The sequence below is a fragment of the Polypterus senegalus genome, chromosome 13 (genome assembly GCF_016835505.1).
Source record: "Polypterus senegalus isolate Bchr_013 chromosome 13, ASM1683550v1, whole genome shotgun sequence".
NCBI lineage: Eukaryota > Metazoa > Chordata > Cladistia > Polypteriformes > Polypteridae > Polypterus > Polypterus senegalus.
In genome coordinates, this window is record NC_053166.1 from 75,317,255 (window position 1) to 75,336,910 (window position 19,656).

At 38.2% G+C, this 19,656-nt stretch overlaps 1 protein-coding gene across 1 annotated transcript in view; it reads right to left on the reverse strand.

The window, feature by feature from the left end:
• Nucleotides 1-19,656, reverse strand: part of si:dkey-151g10.3 (serine/threonine-protein kinase WNK3) — a 321,517-nt gene that overhangs the window by 73,773 nt on the left and 228,088 nt on the right. Inside the window, exons 16-17 of the mRNA XM_039776345.1 lie at nt 11,934-12,065; nt 10,059-10,107 (exon numbers count right to left, since the gene is read on the reverse strand). Of these exons, the coding sequence (XP_039632279.1) occupies nt 10,059-10,107; nt 11,934-12,065 (181 nt within the window). The remainder of the gene's footprint in view (nt 1-10,058; nt 10,108-11,933; nt 12,066-19,656) is intronic.

Genomic DNA, 19,656 nt, shown 5'->3' on the forward strand with positions numbered 1-19,656 from the left:
ATTGCTATTCATTCCACAAAAATGTGGGACAGACACAGATGGCATGTGCTGTCTACGTACAAATCGCACATATAAGCTTCAGTTTAAAACATACGCTTTTCTAGTGACTAGATTATTGGTAGATTAACTAACACTTCCCACTTTCTCACAATGTTTTTTGCCTATCAATACAAGTACACTGTAATCAAGCAAAGCGCTGTGAACCTGCTGGCATCTCGTCTGTTTGCAAGCTCTGTGAGAAAAGAGAATGTTACTAACAGCTGTCCCGTGAACTTCACTGCACACTTTGATTAAATCGCGATTACTACAAATTATTGCAAATCTATTCTTGTTCCTGCACCTTTGCAATCCTCTTTAGATAAAACATACAGGAACAGAAGCTTTGGGCTTGTGGATAAGAGTTGGTGTGTAACAGTTTGTTAACAAGTTCTTTCAAGAAGTCATATCATCTGATACTAAATCAGTAGTCACATCATTGAACGATTTCAGAAAAGAGACCACACTTGTATCTTTTTATTGATGCAGTCAATCGTCAAATTTCTGCAGCAGTGAATTCAGCATTTTATCTTGTCTCCACAGACTGTTTGAGTGACTTTGTAAGATTCCCTTGTTGTCTGGGATGTTTAAAATACTCAGAGAATCATGTTATGAATGTGGCCACTACATCTGGTGTAGATGAGCAAAGCAGTGATTGTGTTTGCTACTCAGTCAGTAACAGTCAATTCTGAAAACTCTCAAATATTCCAAGCAGTAAAGCATTTTAATTGTGCTTACTTCAAACGGGGCTGCAAAAAGTACCCTGGACACAAGATTGTAGCTCTCATTAATATAACAGAGGTAGCACATATGAAACAAGGTTTTCTCTAAGTTTTCATTCCAAATAGTTGTGACAGCACACCCATAATTATTTACAGTCTCTAGCATGTTATAAAATATCCCTTTCTCAGATTTGGCTTTTTCTACCATGTGCTGTGATACAGCCATCGAAAGGGTTGTATTGCTTTAAACTTTAGATTTTCCAATTTTGGCTGCAGTATCAAGGTACTGCTCAAGATGCATACAGCCCTGTTGTAAAACCCAATATTCCTGGAAACAAAATCCGCACATTTATCCTGTGCTTTGATTTTAGTGTTAAGTTTTCTAGTTTTGTGTTAAGCTAGTGTCCTTGACACTAATAGTAGCATGAGGTGGTACCTGTAGTCCATTCAGGTTGCACAGGTAGTCCAACTTGTTAAAGATGGCACCTCCATACTTCCCGTCACAAGTAGGTTTGCCGAGTCTCCAGGCACAGTCTCAAGAGCATGGAGGAGATACCAGGAGATAGGCTGTTACATGAGGAAAGTTGGACAGGGTCAGAGACTCCATGAGGTTGGCATGATTGCCCAACATCCTCTAGTGGGACCTGTGCTCACAGCCCATCACTACAAAGCTCGATTAACATTTGCCAGAGAATACACAACTGACAACTCTGCCATAGAGAGCCTGCTCTCTTCACAGATAAGAGAAGGTTCACACTGAGCACATGTGATAGATAGGAGTATGGAGATGCCTACAACATCATCCAGCACGACTGGTTTGGTGGTGGGTAAATGATGGTGTAGGGATACATATCCTTGGAGGGTTGCACAGACCTCCATGGGCTAGGCAACAGTACCATGACTGCTGTTAGGTGCCAGGATGAAATCATCAGAGCCATTGTAAGACCTTATGCTGATACAGTGGGCCCATGGTTCTTCCTGGTGCAGGACATTGCCTGACCCCATGTGGCAAGAGTGTGCAGGCAGTTCCTAGATGAGGAAGGCATTGATGCTATTGACTGGCATACACATTCTGGAGACAGGAGTTCAATAGAGAACCTCAACTGACATTACGTATCAGTACTGCCAAGTAGCGCCACAGACTATACAAGATCTCCCAGGACACCATCCACCGTCACACTACTGGTCAAAATTTTAAAACAACTCAGTTTGTATAAAAAAATCACATAGTTTAATGTTTTAAAAAATCAAGACATAGAACAAATAAGCATTGCCAAATAAAAAAAAAAAAAATCACATTTTTTATCCATAAAAGTAGCCACCTTTGGCTGATATAATAGGCAAACTGTTGCATTAGAGCATTGTCACCCAACTGGTTCGCCGTGGCGCACTGGTGCACCGTGGAATTTTCTAGGGGCGCTGTGAAAACTTTTGTATAATATTTAAAATTGCCAGTGTTTTTGAACATTTGGTTGATTAAAAAGATAATGTTTAAAAAAAAATATTATGTTGGAAAAACAGATAACGGAACACTCACGGAAATGAAGTCTAAGAAATGCAAGAGACTTTAAATGATCAACAAGGAAATGCGTGTCTGTCTTTCGAAAATTGATCCTCGCATCAATCTCATATGTGCTGAAAAACAATCTCAACATTCACATTAATTAAATTTAAGATTTATCCTTTAATTACTTTATTAATAAAATGTCTTTCACACTTGTAAAATTAACTGTTTTTGTTGGCGATTGTCCATAGATTGCGTCGTCACGACTTTATTTATGGGCAGTCCCTCAGGTGCGCAGCGAAAGAAAATTTTTGGACTTAGTGCGCCGCAACTTGAAAAAGGTTGTCTTTCACTGCATTAGAGTTATTCGTTGCGTTATGTGTTTTCATTCTGTTTGGCTTTGAAATTAACACACAAAAACCTTTTAAACTTAACACTTTTACTGTAAAACTTTTCTGCAAATGAATTTTGATTCCATGTTTGGACTTATATTGTGACAATGCAATGTATAACCGCCCTTAAGTGAATATTGTTTCTTTCTCTCTAATAGACAAACTGACTTTTTTGAATGTTTGTCTCTGTGATTTGTTAATTGTCATGGCAAAAGCTATTCTAAAGGGAAACTGTAAACGTTTTAATATGAATGGCATATTAAGATCTCCTTTCTTGTCACTTGTTAAAATTGTTCGACCAAATGTCACAATTGTTCGACCAATTTTGAATACAACTAATCTTGTCCTATTGTGTAGCGCATCACTCAGACATAAATTACGCAGAAACATTGTGATACATCCTTCTTTCAACAGTAACTCGGCTGGTGGAAGACCGGATATGTATTAACGGTTGTTGATATTCTACGGAATATTGTAAGTTGATGTTTTCATCTTCCGCACAACTGTTTCAGCATAGTCTATTGATACATATTCAACCAATCTGCAGTGTAACCGATCGACAATTTTTAAATTCATTTGTTTAACGTTCATTGTTTCTCTGTGCTAGGATAGGATTGCCCGTGTACTCATTTCTTCTGTTGATAACCCTTTGGGATGAAATTCTTCAATAAGATTTTGATATAATAATTCTTCTTTTATTGGGAACGGTGAGGAAAATGTAAAAATTTATAAGAGCCGAGAGTGCAGGAACTGTGTCTGACAAAAGCATTCACATGAATAAGAGGTGAAAGGAAAGTGGGCATGGTTAAAATGGTTGAGAGAAGGGCAGGACTTGAAAAATTCTCTTGGCAATAGTCTCATCTCAAGATTTTCTTTTATAATAAAGCGAAATACAGTATATATATCTATACTAATAAAAGGCAAAGCCCTCACTGACTGACTGACCCACTGACTCACTCACTGACTCATCACTAATTCTCCAAGTTCCCGTGTGGGTAGAAGGCTGAAACTTGGCAGGCTCATTCCTTACAGCTTACTTACAAAAGTTGGGCAGGTTTCATTTCGAAATTCTGCGTGTAATGGTCATAACTGGAGGCTATTTTTCTCCATTTACTGTAATGGAGTTGAGCTCAAAAGCCGTGGGGGCGGAGTTGTGTGACATCATCACGCTTCCCACGTAATCACGTGAACTGACTGTCAACGCAGTGCGTAGAAAACCAGGAAGAGCTCCAAAAAGCACTGAAGAAAACATGCATTATATAATTGAGAAGGCAGCGAAACAGTAAGAAGCGAGCGAGTGACATATACAACCATATTCATGAGTGCTGCTACTTCGGAAAAAAAGCACGGTGTAAACCTAAAGTTTAAATTAAGTTCATAGACAGGCTGCCGCTGGCGTTTGTCATGCCCACGGGTAATGCGGGATACAAGTTTAATGAGAGAACGCAGGATATAAACGAGAGTTTTGATCACTTTGTAACTAAGTTAAAATTGCAGGTGAGGGGCTGTGCTTATGCAAATTCAGAGAGACTGTGTTTGTGGGGGATTGACAGTTAAGGCAGGTGGGGGAGTCACGTCATCATCTCCCCTCCCATTCACCTCATTTCGCTCTGAGCTGAGCTCCGCAGCTAACACAAACGCAGTGTTATAGAAGCGACTTTGTGACGCTGCCACCAAATACTCGCAGAAAAATCCACAAGTAAATACACACGCTGTCTCTACAGTTTCTCCACATTGAATCCTCCAGGCACTACTTACAAAAGGTTACATTGACAATCGTGTTACCTTATTTTTAAAATGTTTCCTTTTCTTAGCACAAGCACAGCTGAGAAGCTTCGATGCATGTGCTCCATAAGCGCTTAAAAATCACGCATTTAATCACACTTTGCAATACAAGCAAAGGGGAACTTCTGTCAATGCATGATTTCCTTGTATACCGATTACACTGATCAGCGCTTCCCGATTCATTTTACCCTCGCACCCCTTCAGTTGAGAAGAAGTATGAAAAAATAGGAGGTTAACAGAGAAAAACAGATCACCAATTGAAGCTTTATGAATAATCGATTCGCCATCAATAATTCTTTTGGTAAAGCCATACTCAGTGTCATCCTCCTTCCATTTTATAATTTTTCCGCCACTAGCCATGATTAAATGAACGGTAAAAAAGTAAGAGCGAAGCGAGGGTGACTTATTCAGGCAGGCAGGCGACAGCTCAATAGCTCGAATTTGGATTTAAGTAGGTTCTATTTAGTCGCCAGAAATATCTTTGTTAGGATGGGAAGTTGAATTTAGTCTTTAAATTTCTATGGTAAAGAAAAAGTTATGCAATGATGAATAAATTTAACCATATAAAGTCATTCCCGAATATATAAAGTCAAACCTTGATTATATAAAGTCACTGTCAGAATAAATAAAGTCAAAACTTGAATATATAAAGTCAGCGTCGGTATATATAAAGTCAAAACTTGTTTCTGAATATATAAAGTCATTCCCAAATATATAAAGTCAAAACCTGAGTATATTAAGACGGCGTTGGAATATTTCTGAATATATAAAGTAAGAGCTGCAATATATAAAGTCAAAACTTTAATATATAAAGTCAGAGTCGGAATATACAAAGTCAGCACTGGAATATCCATCCATTTCCTAACCCATTGAATCCGACCACAGGGTCACGGGGGTCTGCTGGAGCCAATCCCAGCCAACACTGGGCGCAAGGCAGGAACCAATCCTGGGTAGGGCACATGCATCATTTTCAAAACATTAAACGAACAGTGTTTTTTAAATTTATTTTTCTAAATACGTTTGTTACCTTAGTTCAGTTCAGAGTCGTTTCAATCAATAGATTTTGACTTTCACTTTATATATTCAGGAGTGAGTTTATATACTCCGATGTTGACTTTATATAATCAGGAATGACTTTATATATACCGACGCTGACTTTATATATTCAGGAATGACTTTATATATTCAAGTTTTGACTTTATATATTCAGAAAAAAGTTTTGACTTTATGTATACCGACGCTGACTTTATATATTCAAGTTTTGATTTTATATATTCTGACGCCGACTTTATATATTCATAAAATCAATGTATTTGCCTGTTTGGCACCCCATAGTATATGTGTGTGTGTATATATATGTACACATATATGTGGGTATATATATATATATATCTATATATATATATATATATATATATATGCCAGCAACACTCTTGACAATGACAAAACAATTACATTGTCAATCATGTTACGTTATTATTAAAATGTTTCCTTTTCCTTCTCCGCTGCCAAGCGCAGGTATTTTGCTATATATATATATATATATATATATATATATAAACATGTATATATATATATATATAACTTGTATATAACTTGTGTGTATATATATATATATATATATATATATATATATATATATATATAAAGAGAGAGAGAGAGAGAGAGAGAGAGAGAGAGGAGAACAACACTCATATCAATGACAAAACAATTACATTAACAATCATGTTATGTTATTTTTAAAATTTTACTTCTCTGCTGCCAAGCGCAGGTATTTTGCTATACATATATATATATCTACAGTGTGTGTATATATATATATATATATATATATATATATATATATATATATATATACTGCTCAAAAGAATTAAAGGAACACTTTTTAATCAGAGTATAGCATAAAGTCAATGAAACTTATGGGATATTAATCTATTCAGTTAAGTAGCAGAGGGGGTTGTTAATCAGTTTTAGCTGCTGTGGTGTTAATGAAATTAACAACAGATGCACTAGAGGGGCAACAATGAGATGACCCCCAAAACAGGAATGGTTTAACAGGTGGAGGCCACTGACATTTTTCCCTCCTCATCTTTCTGACTGTTTCTTCACTAGTTTTGCATTTGGCTACAGTCAGTGTCACTACTGGTAGCATGAGGCAATACCTGGACCCTACAGAGGTTGCACAGGTAGTCCAACTTCTCCAGGATGGCACATCAATACGTGTCATTGCCAGAAGGTTTGCTGTGTCTCCCTGCACAGTCTCAAGGGCATGGAGGAGATTCTAGGAGACAAGAAGTTACTCTAGGAGAGCTGGAGAGGGCCATAGAAGGTCCATAACCCATCAGCAGGACCAGTATCTGCTCCTTTGGGCAAGGAGGAACGGGATGAGCACTGCCAGAGCCCTACAAAATGACCTCCAGCAGGCCACTGGTGTGAATGTCTCTGACCAAACAACCAGAAAGACTTCATGAGGGTGACCCAAGGGCCCCATGTCCTCTAATGGGCCCTGAGCTCACTGCCCAGCAGCATGCAGCTCGATTGGCATTCGCCATAGAATACCAGAATTGGCAGATGCACCACTGGTGCCCTGTGCTTTTACAGATGAGAGCAGGTTCACCCTGAGCACGTGACAGAAGTGAAAGGGTCTGGAGAAGCCATGGAGAACATTATGCTGCCTGTAACATCATTCAGCATGAGCAGTTTGGTGGTGGGTTAATGATTGTCTGGGGAGGCATATCCATTGAGGGTCACACAGACTGCTACAGGCTTGACAAAGGCACCTTGGCTGCCATTAGGTATCAGGATGAAATCCTTGGACCCATTGTCAGACCCTATGCTGGTACAGTGGCTCCTGGTGCACGACAATTCCTGGCCTCATGTGGTGAGAGAATGCAGGCAGTTCCTGGAGGATGAAGGAATTGATACCATTGACTGGCCACCACACTTTCCTGACCTAAATCCAATAGAACACCTCTGGGACATTATGTTTTGGTCCATCCAATGCCACCAGGTTGCATCTCAGACTGTCCAGGAGCTCAGTGATGCCCTGGTCCAGATCTGGGAGGAGAGCCCCCACAACACCATCTGTCATCTCATTAGAAGCATGCACCGATGTTGTCAGGCATGTATACAAGAACACAGGGGCCATACAAAGTGCTGCGTATAATTTTGAGTTGCTGCAATTAAATTTTGGCAAAATGGACTAGCCTGCCACATAATTTTTTCACTCTGATTTTTGGGGCGTCTTTGAATTCAGGGCTCTGTAGGTTGATCATTTTCATTTCCATCAAACGATGTGGCATCCTTTCGCTCCTAACACATTACCCAGTCTATATCAGTATAGATATCCAGGAGGATTTCTTTTTCCCATTGAGATCTGATGTGTTTTCAAAGTGTTCCTTTAATTTTTTTGAGCAGTTTATATAGAGCGAGAGAGAGATATATGAGAACAACACTCATATCAATGACAAAGCAATTACATTAACAATCATGTTACGTTATTTTTAAAATTTTTCCTTTTCTTTTTCATAACTTCTTTAACACACTACTTCTCCATAAGTAAGCTGGTATTCTGCTAGTGTATATATTATTTTATATATATATATATATATATATATATATATATATATATATATATATATATATATATATATATGGAGTGTGTGTATATATCAAATCTCTCTATATCAAATCCAGAAATTGATGAGCGGGTTTGGTGTGGAGGAACTTGACTGTTCTGCACAGAGCCCTGCCCTTAACCCGATAGAACTCCTTTGGGATAAATTAGAGCGGAGAGTATGAGCCAGGCCTTCTCGTCCAACATCAGTGGCTGATCTCACATATGCTCTCCTGGAAGAATGGTTAAAAATTCCCATAAACACACTCCTAAAACTTGTGGAAAGCCTTCCCAGAAGAGTTAAAGCTGTTATAGCTACAAGGGATGGGCCAACTTCATATTAAAGTGTATGTATTAAGAATGGGATATCATTAAAGTTCATATGTGTATAAAGGAAGGCATCCCAATGCTTTTGGTAATATAGTGTGTGTGTATATTTATTATATTGCATACAAAGTATGGACCATGATGGCTGACTTCGACCCGCAAGAGATCAATCCCAACCTCCTTATGGCCAAAAATTGTGCTCTGGTTCACCACTACTAGGATAATCATTAAGGCTGAACTGACTTGTTCCATGGGAAGATGGGATGGAGGTATTCTACTTTGAAAAACGCGTAGCCTGCGATTCAAAAAATTGCTCTGTATACCTGTTTTTCTCGTCTGACAGCAGCTGAAAGGCAGCTTCAGAAAAGAACAGCCTGAAGTAGTCCAGCGGCTGGTAATCTATCGAGTTCAACAGCAAGCCATGCTGTCTTGTGACGTCCGGTAGCCAATTTGGCTCCTACGGATCAACGCCTGGGTATTCCTTTCACATGAACGTTGCCATAGGTGCATCAGCTGTGTGAATGCGCTCAGCTGGGGCGGCATCAGCTGGTGTCCAATCTGCTGATGACATTTTTTCACTCTCTTGCTCGATCTTCTGATCACTCTTAACATTATCAGATTCTGAAAAATCAGAGCCCGACTCAGCGATAAGGCGCAAAACATCATCTGTTGAGTATTCTGTTATCTGCACTCGCTTTGCTCCCTCGTGAGATGTCGATGCCATCTTGCCATTGTTTACATTTCGTAAGTCACGCACACGCAAGGAAGGATTAGATGCCGAGTCAATGAGTCTAACATTCCTCCAAGCAGAGAGGGAATGCCTGTAATGTAGTGATGAGTTTTGTCGCCATTACCAGCCGATTGTCGCCCTCTACCCCGGATGTCGAGTTTTGTCAGGTAATACACATCATGGTCTGTGACGCAATATTCAATCCATAAGACGCACAGACATTTCCACCCTTCTTTTGGGGGGAAGAAAGTGCGTCTTATGGAGTGAAAAATACAGTAATTAAAAAAGTTCAGATACATGTTGAAATTGTTTGCATCAGCTATCAAGGCTTAATTAACTTCTTATGCTGTAGAAAATGTGCAATTGCTAACCTATTACTTGTTATCAGAAAACAGCCTTTTTGATAATTCAGGAAATCACATTATTTTTCAACTTTTGGTAACCTACATTTTTTTTCACCTCTGGAAAAATAGGGTTGTCCTAAAAGTTTTATCTGGTAGAATCTGTGTGTGCATCTCTCTCACAATGTGTGTGTGTGTGTGTGTGTGTGTGTGTGTGTGTGTGTGTATCTCTCTCTCTCAAATTCTTTCTATAATCCAAAGATATTTCCTTATGAAGCTAAACTATTAAAAGAATGTGAAACTAGAAAATGCTGATGTTTGACAGGTCCCTTAGCTAAACACAAATACTGACCAGCTATTTTTTTTTTACTTAATAATCTAAGATGACACATCCAATTTAATAAAGAAGTCACAAAAGGTTATGTTTGGGATAACTAGAGTAGCTTCATAAGAAAAAAAAACACACACACACACAAGAGCAGCATTTTTCAGCTGCCATGGTTAGCTACTTAATTAAATGTACCAAATCTTGTGTTCTTGTTTATTAACTAAACGTCAGAAGAAAAAAAACAAAAATTAAAAGATAAAACAATAAAAATACATACTGCTTGGTGGTGGTAGTGGGTTTACATGCAAGTGTTCCAACGATTCAGCCTATAGACAGAAAATAAAAAGGATTAAGCTTAGAATTAGACATTTATTAACCTGACAAAGAACATTCCATTTAACACTAGAATCCCTGAAGCCTATGAAAAAACTTGTAATACCGGGCCACCTTAAATTCTTTCGCACCTCTCCATTAGCATCTTTTGTAAATGTGCCGATCAGCACAAGCAGACAGTATCCCCCCATATGGATGCATTTCATGTGTGTTCTGTGTCTACAACGATCTATGTAAATGAACGCATAGCTAAAACAAACTTTTTTCATGTTATAGTACCAATGACAAAATTTTGACATTAAATGTATAATGTGTGAAGACTGAAGTCCATATATAAGAACTGCTGACTTATAATCAAGAGGTCATGGGTTTGATTCTGGCCGCTACCAAGAGTTAATTTGAGTAGCGACCTGGTCTTATTGTTACTATTATACAATAAAAATAAACATTCGATTTATATATACAGCATACAGCGATTCCCATCCGCGACAAACATGCTTCTTCTTAGATGGTCCTGCAGGAACAGAGAAAACCTTTGTCTACAAAACCCTGATTCATACCATCAGAGCTAGGGGAGACTTTCCTACAACCGTAGCATCTACAGGAATAGCTGCAACATTGTTACCGGGTGGACATACCGTACATTCCGTTTTAAAATACTGTTGAAGCTGACTACTACTTCCACATGCAACATCAAACCTACCTCGTCACACACTCAACATCTTCTGAAATCCAAATTGATAATATGGTACAAGGCGCCAATGACACATGCATACGCATTCCAGGCAGTTGACAGGTTATTACGTGACCTCACGGGTGACACGCAGCCATTTGGAGGGAAAACAATATTATTGGGTGGAGATTTCCGACAATTACTCCCCGTCATTATGTGTGGCTTCCGAGCACTTACTGTCGCAAGCTGCATTAACAAGAAACCTTTGTGGCATCACATGCATGTACTTAGACTGACGACAAATATGAGAGCTCTTCCTCACTAACATTTCGCAAAATGGCTCCTCGATGTTGGAGACGGGAAAAACGGAACAGCTGTAACATTACCTTCACATTGTTCTCCTTTAAATTCTGATCCCGTTCAACAACTATATGGCGACATCAACTTCTCAACTGTCACTCTGGAACAACTCAGTACGCAAGCAATATTAAGCGTCACCAACGAAGACTCGCTACACCTTAATGAACAAGTACTGAAACTTATCCCTACTGACAAAGTAAGTTTCAGCAGCGTTGACTCCATTGTCACAGATGATCCCGCAGACCAACTTTCATTCCCCAAAAAATTTCTTAACAGTCTTACTCCCACTGGCATGCCTCTGCATAAACTCAAAATTAAAATTGGTTCAGTCGTCATGCTTCTCAGAAACCTCATGCCAGCAAGAGGTCTCTGTAATGGCACTAGACTGACTGTTACCAGCAACCACCGCAATGTACTGGAGTGTAAAACTATCGCAGCTCCTACCTCACAAACTGTACTTATTCCTCGGATTTCCCTGACCCCATCAGATTCAAATTTGCCTTTTACTTTAACACGCAGACAATTTCCTGTTAGATTAGCCTTTGCAATGACAATTAATAAGGCACAGGGACAAACTTTCAAAATGATATGCCTGTATCTGCCAAAACCAGTTTCAGTAACTGACAATTGTATGTTGCTCTCTCCAGAGTTCCATCTTTTCATTCACTCAAAGTCGTATCCTCAGACCCAACCCATTTGGACAACTGTGTCTTTCAAGAAGTGTTCATCCATCAATGAATAATTATGCGGCGTAGGGTCAGCTAGTGCCATAGAAGTACTACAAACCTGAATGCTGCCATCTTGTCCATCTAGTTTAGAGGATGTATTTTTCAGGATCTCCTGTGCTTTCATTACGATTACCTTCAGTTCTTCCACAAATTTTTCCTTTTCAATGTTAAGCACAAAATCCTCTTCAACCTAAAAAAATATTAGAAAATACACTATGCATTTACCATTGCAAATCTGACATGAGAAACCATCTGGATTAGTACTAAATTCCTAATTATTCCTTCCTCTATAGGGCACCTTACACAGTAATTATCAATGCAGGGTGCCTTAGAATACAAACTTAATTTCAGTACTAGAAGTTTAATAAGAAGCCATGTATTTTTTTATTTACTGCTCTGTTGGGACCTTGAGCAAGGCCCTTAACCTACAATTGCTCCATTCTGGGTATGACGCTAATCTGTATCCATCCCTGCATGTAGGCCCTCCAACCGGCAAGGAAAGGTTTGGGCGTTGGTGGTGGAATTTGCATTCCAGCCACCATAAAAAAACTCACACTGTTCCACTCCATCTCAACTACTGTGGTGCTGAGGTATCAAACAATGCATGGCTGCACTTGGGTCCTAATCTGGATCCTGACTTGGTTTGTGGTGGGTGCGGCAATGCACTGTATCACTGCGTGCTTCTAACCTCTCTCTCTCTTGGTTTGTCATGTGAAATTACCTAATTAAACAAATATTTATCTTACTGTACAATTATAAACCATATAAAAAGATATATTATATACACACACACACATCAACATATATACATATACATACATCAACATATACACATACATACATAAACATATACACATACATACAGATAAATATACATACATACATATATATATATACACATACATACACACACACACACATATATACACATACACACACATATAAACATATATACATATCTATATATATATATATATATATATACACATAAATATATCTACATATATAGTATATACATATATATATATATATATATATATATACACACACACACATATCAACATATATACACATACATATACATACATAAACATATACACATACATACAGATAAATATACATACATACACACACACACATACATACATCCACACACATATATCAGTGGTGTGAAAAACTATTTGCCCCCTTCCTGATTTCTTATTCTTTTGCATGTTTGTCACACAAAATGTTTCTGATCATCAAACACATTGAACCATTAGTCAAATATAACACAGGTAAACACAAAATGCAGTTTTTAAATGATGGTTTTTATTATTTAGGGAGAAAAAAAATCCAAACCTACATGGCCCTGTGTGAAAAGTAATTGCCCCCTGAACCTAATAACTGGTTGGGCCACCCTTAGCAGCAATAACTGCAATCTAGAATTTGCGATAACTTGCAATGAGTCTTTTACAGCTCTGGAGGAATTTTGGCCCACTCATCTTTGCAGAATTGTTGTAATTCAGCTTTATTTGAGGGTTTTCTAGCATGAACCGCCTTTTTAAGGTCATGCCATAGCATCTCAATTGGATTCAGGTCAGGACTTTGACTACGCCACTCCAAAGTCTTCATTTTGTTTTTCTTCAGCCATTCAGAGGTGGATTTGCTGGTGTGTTTTGGGTCATTGGGTCACAGATGGCCGGACATTCTCCTTCAGGATTTTTGGTAGACAGTAGAATTCATGGTTCCATCTATCACAGCAAGCCTTCCAGGTCCTGAAGCTGCAAAACAACCCCAGACCATCACACATCTACCACCATATTTTACTGTTGGTATGATGTTCTTTTTCTGAAATGCTGTGTTCCTTTTATGCCAGATGTAACGGGACATTTGCCTTCCAAAAAGTTCAACTTTGTCTCATCAGTCCACAAGGTATTTTCCCAAATGTCTTGGCAATCATTGAGAGGTTTCTTCGCAAAATTGAGACGAGCCCCAATGTTCTTTTTGCTTAACAGTGGTTTGCGTCTTGGAAATCTGCCATGCAGGCCGTTTTTGCCCAGTCTCTTTCTTATGGTGGAGTCGTGAACACTGACCTTAATTGAGGCAAGTGAAGCCTGCAGTTCTTTAGACGTTGTCCTGGGGTCTTTTGTGACCTCTCGGATGAGTCGTCTCTGCGCTCTTGGGGTAATTGTGGTCGGCCGGCCACTTCTGGGAAGGTTTACCACTGTTTCATGTTTTTAAATTTTTTGGATAATGGCTCTCACTGTGGTTCGATGGAGTCCCAAAGCTTTAGAAATGGCTTAATAACCTTTACCAGAGTGATAGATCTCAATTACATCTGTTCTCATTTGTTCCTGAATTTCTTTGGATCTTGGCATGATGTCTAGCTTTTGAGGTGCTTTTGGTCTACTTCTCTGTGTCAGGCAGCTCCTATTTAAGTGATTTCTTGATTGAAACAGGTGTGCAGTAATCAGGTCTGGGGGTGGCTACGGAAACTGAACTCAGGTGTGATACACCATAGTTAGGTTATTTTTAACAAGGGGCAATTACTTTTCACACAGGGCCATGTAGGTTTGGATTTTTTCTCCCTAAATAATAAAACCATCATTTAAAAACTGCATTTTGTGTTTACTTGTGTTATATTTGACTAATGGTTAAATGTGTTTGATGATCAGAAACATTTTGTGTGACAAACATGCAAAAGAATAAGAAATCAATAGGGGGGCAAATAGTTTTTCACACCACTGTGTGTGTATATGTATATATATATATATATATATATATATATATATATATATATATATAATATATATACATATACATATAATATATACATATATATACATACATATACATACAAATACATATATATATATATATATATATATACATATATATATATATATACATACATATATATATATATATATATATATACATATACATACATATATATATATATATACATATACATATATATATATATATATATATATATATATACATACATATATATATATATATATATACATACATATATATATATATATATATATATATATATATATATACATATATATATATATATATATATATATATATATATATATATATATATATATATATATATATATATATATATATATATATATATATATATATATATATATATATATATATATATATATATATATATATATATATATATATATATATATATATACATATATATATATATATATACATATATATATATATATATATATATATATACATATATATATAACAAAGCAATATGTAACAAAGAGAATGGAAAAGGTAGGTGCCATCTCCGGGTATGGAAACCATTCGGTAAATGACGGTTCTTTGATCGATAGTGATCACCTTGATAGACATGGTAATGGGGGTTGGAATGATAAAGGAAATGGGTGCCTGAGCAATGTAAAGTAAGTCTAAAATACCTATACAATAACTATAATTGTAATAAACAAACAATAAAACAGCGGAAAAGCCGTGGATTAAACAAAAAGGCTGTAGTTATCAGTAGGGAGACGGACGGTCTTATATAGGCAGGCAGCCAACAACGTGGGAGGCGTTGGGGTGGGGGACCCAACGCCACCTCACACAGTGACCGAGCTGCAGGTTATGGATGTAAATATGTACGTAAGTAGGATTCAGTTAGCGTTGGGAACCCGTGTACCAAATTTCTTGAAGATGGGCCCATAAGTAACAAAGACTGTTGAAAAGTTCAATATGGCGGCTGACAGTGGCATCATACCACTGAAATAGGTACGTACATTGGTTTCGGTTAGTGCAGGGAAGCCGCCTACCAAATTTCGAGAAGATCGGGTCATAAATAAGAAAGTTCAACATGGCAGACGTTGTTGACTGTTATGACCATCACGCGTAGAATTTTGAAATGAAACCTGCTTAACTTTTGTAAGTAAGCTGTAAGGAATGAGCCTGCCAAATTTCAGCCTTCTACCTACACTGGAATTTGGAGAATTAGTAACGTTGGAAAGTTCAATATGGCCGACAGTGGTGTCATACCAACAAATAAGTAACGTATATCGGTTTCCGCTAAAAGTTCAATATGGCGCCAACAGTGGCATCATACCACCGAAATAAGTACCAAATTTCAGCCTTCTACCTACACGGGAAGTTGGAAAATTGGTGACATTAGAAAGTTCAATATGGCAGCCGACAGTGGCGTCATACCATCGAAATAAGCAAGTACATCGGTTACGGTTAGCACAGGGAAGCCGCCTACCAAATTTCGTGAAGATGGGGCCATGAATAAGAAAGTTCAACATGGCGGACGTTGTCAACCGTTTCGAGTAGAATTTTGAAATGAAACGTGCTTAACTTTAAGTAAGCTGTAAGGAATAAGCCTGCCAAATTTCAGCCTTCTACCTACACGGGAAGTTGGAGAATTAGTGATGAGTCAGTGAGTGAGTCAGTCAGTCAGTCAGTGAGGGCTTTGCCTTTTATTAGTATAGATATATATATATTATATACACACACATACATGCATATATATCTACATCTACATACATATATATATATATATCTACATACATATATATATATATATATATATATATCTACATACATATATATATATATATCTACATACATATATATATATATCTACATACATATATATATATATCTACATACATATATATACTGTATATAGCAAAATCCTCAAGGCCAGTTTTATTTAACAACTAGTTTTAAATTTTTATTAAGAAGAAAAGAAAACCTTTTTAAACTGATGGAAAATATACCAATAACTATCTGTTAAGGATCTCTTTGTATACCGCGTTGTCAGTTTAGCACTCCGGTTGTAATATGACCAAGCTGTGCACTGAGATTACTTTTGAGAATGCAACGTATAGTTGTCCAGGAGAAAAGCAATCATGCCTGAAATCAATGGCAACCTTTTGTACGGTCTGTCCCTCAGGCTTATTACTTTTCATCACGAAGCAGAGCCTTACTGGAATTTGGAGGCATCTGAATTGAAATGGGAGATCAGAGGGTATAACGGGGATGCGAGGAATACATTCAGAGTGTGGAGAAACTGTAGAGACAGTGTGTGTATTAACTTGTGGATTTTTCTGTGAGTATTTGGTGGCAGCGTGACGAAGTTGCTTCCGCAAGACCGTGTTAGCTGTGGAGCTCAGCTCGGAGCATATTCTTTTCCCACCTTGTCAGTTGTGTAATGCGTTTTTCAAACAGGTTTGATGCATGGAAGTGACTGCGCTCAATAAGTTCACGTGAGCTGCTCTCTTGTGTGATGTTGCGATGTCCACGGCTTTATTTAATGTTAGCTAAGACCCGGCATTTAAAAGTTTCTCGCTGTACTCCGGTTGTAATATGATAAAGCTGCGCAAGCTCACTCTTGAGAATGCAACGTATAGTTGTCCAGAAGAAAAGCAATCTTGCCAGAAATCAATGGCAACCTTTTGTAGGGTCTGTCCCTGAGACTTATTACTTGTTATCACGCAGCAGAGCCTTACTGGAAATTGGAGGCATCGAAATTGAAATGGGAGATCAGAGGGTATAACAGGGATGCGAGGAATACATTGATTGTGGAGAAACTCTAGAGACAGTGTGTGTATTAACTTTTGGATTTTTCTGTGAGTATTTGGTGGCAGCGTGACAAAGTACTACTCGTACTGTGTTCAGTCAGTTCATGTGAGCTGCTCTCTTGTGTGATGTTGCGATGTCCACGGCTTTATTTAATGTTAGCTAAGACCCGGCACTTAAAAGTTTCTCGCTACAACAATTTTAACTCTGTTACAAAGTGATCCAAAGTCTTGTTTATATCTCGTGTCTTCTCATTAAACTTGTATCTCGCGAATAAAGTATTCGACGAAGGGATGACAAACAGCAGCGGGAGCGTGTTCATTAACTTAATTTAAAATTACGGTTTACACCATGCTTTGTTTCCGCAGTAGCTGCACTTATGAATAAGCTTGTATGCGTTTGTCTTCAGCGCTCTTTGGGAGTTCTTCCTTCTTTTCTACGCATCTGCGCTCACAGTCAGTTCACGTTATTACGTGGGAGGCGTGATGATGTGACACGCAGCTCCGCCCCCCACGGCCATCGAGCTAAAGTCCATTACAGTATATTAAGAAAAATAGGTTCCAGTTATGACCATTACACATTATACAGCTGCTGCGCAATCAGTTGTAACTTTTTCAGGATGTTTCTTTTCAATAAACTCAAGCGTTAGGCAAGTGTCATTAAATAAGGCCGGTTCACTATCAGTTGCAACTTTTTCAGGGTGTTTCTTTTAATTAAAGTTTGAAACTTTTTCCCAAATTGCAAACACTTTCTTTATCTCACTTTATGAGGTAACCTCCTCCGCGATACCTATCTCCTGCAGAACCTCCGTATGTTGCCGTGTCTATAGTTCCATCAACTCCTCCATTGTCAGTTCCTCGGAATGTGCAGCGACAAGCTCTTTGATGGCTTGTATTTTGAATTTTGGCTTGTAACTCAAGGCAAAAAATCAATCTAGTGACGGCTCGTATCTCAAAAAACGCTGCACGCTAGCACTCAGATCTCAAGGTACTACTGTATGTGTATATATACAGTATGTGTGTATATTTATTTATATATATATATATATATATATATATATATATATGTGTGTGTGTGTGTGTGTGTGTATTGCATAAAAATGCGAGGCAACTAAATCATTTTTTAACACAATCCCTTCATTTCAGGGGCTCAAAAATAATTGGACAATTGACTCAAAGGCTATTTCATGGGCAAGTCCGTCGTTATGTCATTATCAATTAAGCAGATAAAAGGCCTGGAGTTGATTTGAGGTGTGGTGCTTGCATGTAGAAGATTTTGCTGTGAACAGACAACATGTGGTCAAAGGAGCTCTCCATGCAGGTGAAAGAAGCCATCCTTAAGCTGCATCATCAATAAACACTAGTGTCCCAGTGCCACTGGCAGCAATGCACGCCCAAGCCATCACACTGCCTCCACCATGTTTTACAGATGATGTGGTATGCTTTGGATAATAAGCTGTTCCATGCCTTCTCCATACTTTTTTCTTGCCATCTTTCTGGTAGAGGTTGATCTTGGTTTCATCTGTCCAAAGAATGTTTTTTCCAGAACTGTGCTGGGTTTTTTAAATGTTCTTTAGCAAAGTCCAATCTAGCCTTTCTATTCTTGAGGCTTATGAGTGGCTTGCACCTTGCAGTGCACCCTCTGTATTTACTTTCATGCAGTCTTCTCTTTATGGTAGACTTGGATATCAATACGCCTACCCCCTGGAGATGTTCACTTGGTTGGTTGTTGTGAAGGGGTTTCTCTTCACCATGGAAATGATTCTGTGATCATCCACCACTGTTGTCTTCCGTGGAAGTCCAGGTCTTTTTGCGTTGCTGAGTTCACCAGTGCTTGCTTTCTTTCTCAGGATGTACCAAACTGTAGATTTTGCCACTCTTAATATTGTAGCAATTTCTCGGATGGGTTTTTTCTGTTTTCGCAGCTTAAGGATGGCTTCTTTCGCCTGCATGAACAGCTCCTTTGACCGCATGTTGTCTGTTCACAGCAAAATCTTCCACATGCAAGCACCAAACCTCAAATCAACTCCAGGCCTTTAATCTGTTTAATTGATAATGACATAACAACGGATTTGCCCACACCTGCCCATGGAATAGCCTTCGTCAATTGTCCAATCACTTTTGCTCCCCTGAAATGAAGCGATTGTGTTAAAAAAATGCTTTAGTTGCCTCACATTTTTATGCAATCTTTTTGTTCAACCCACTGAA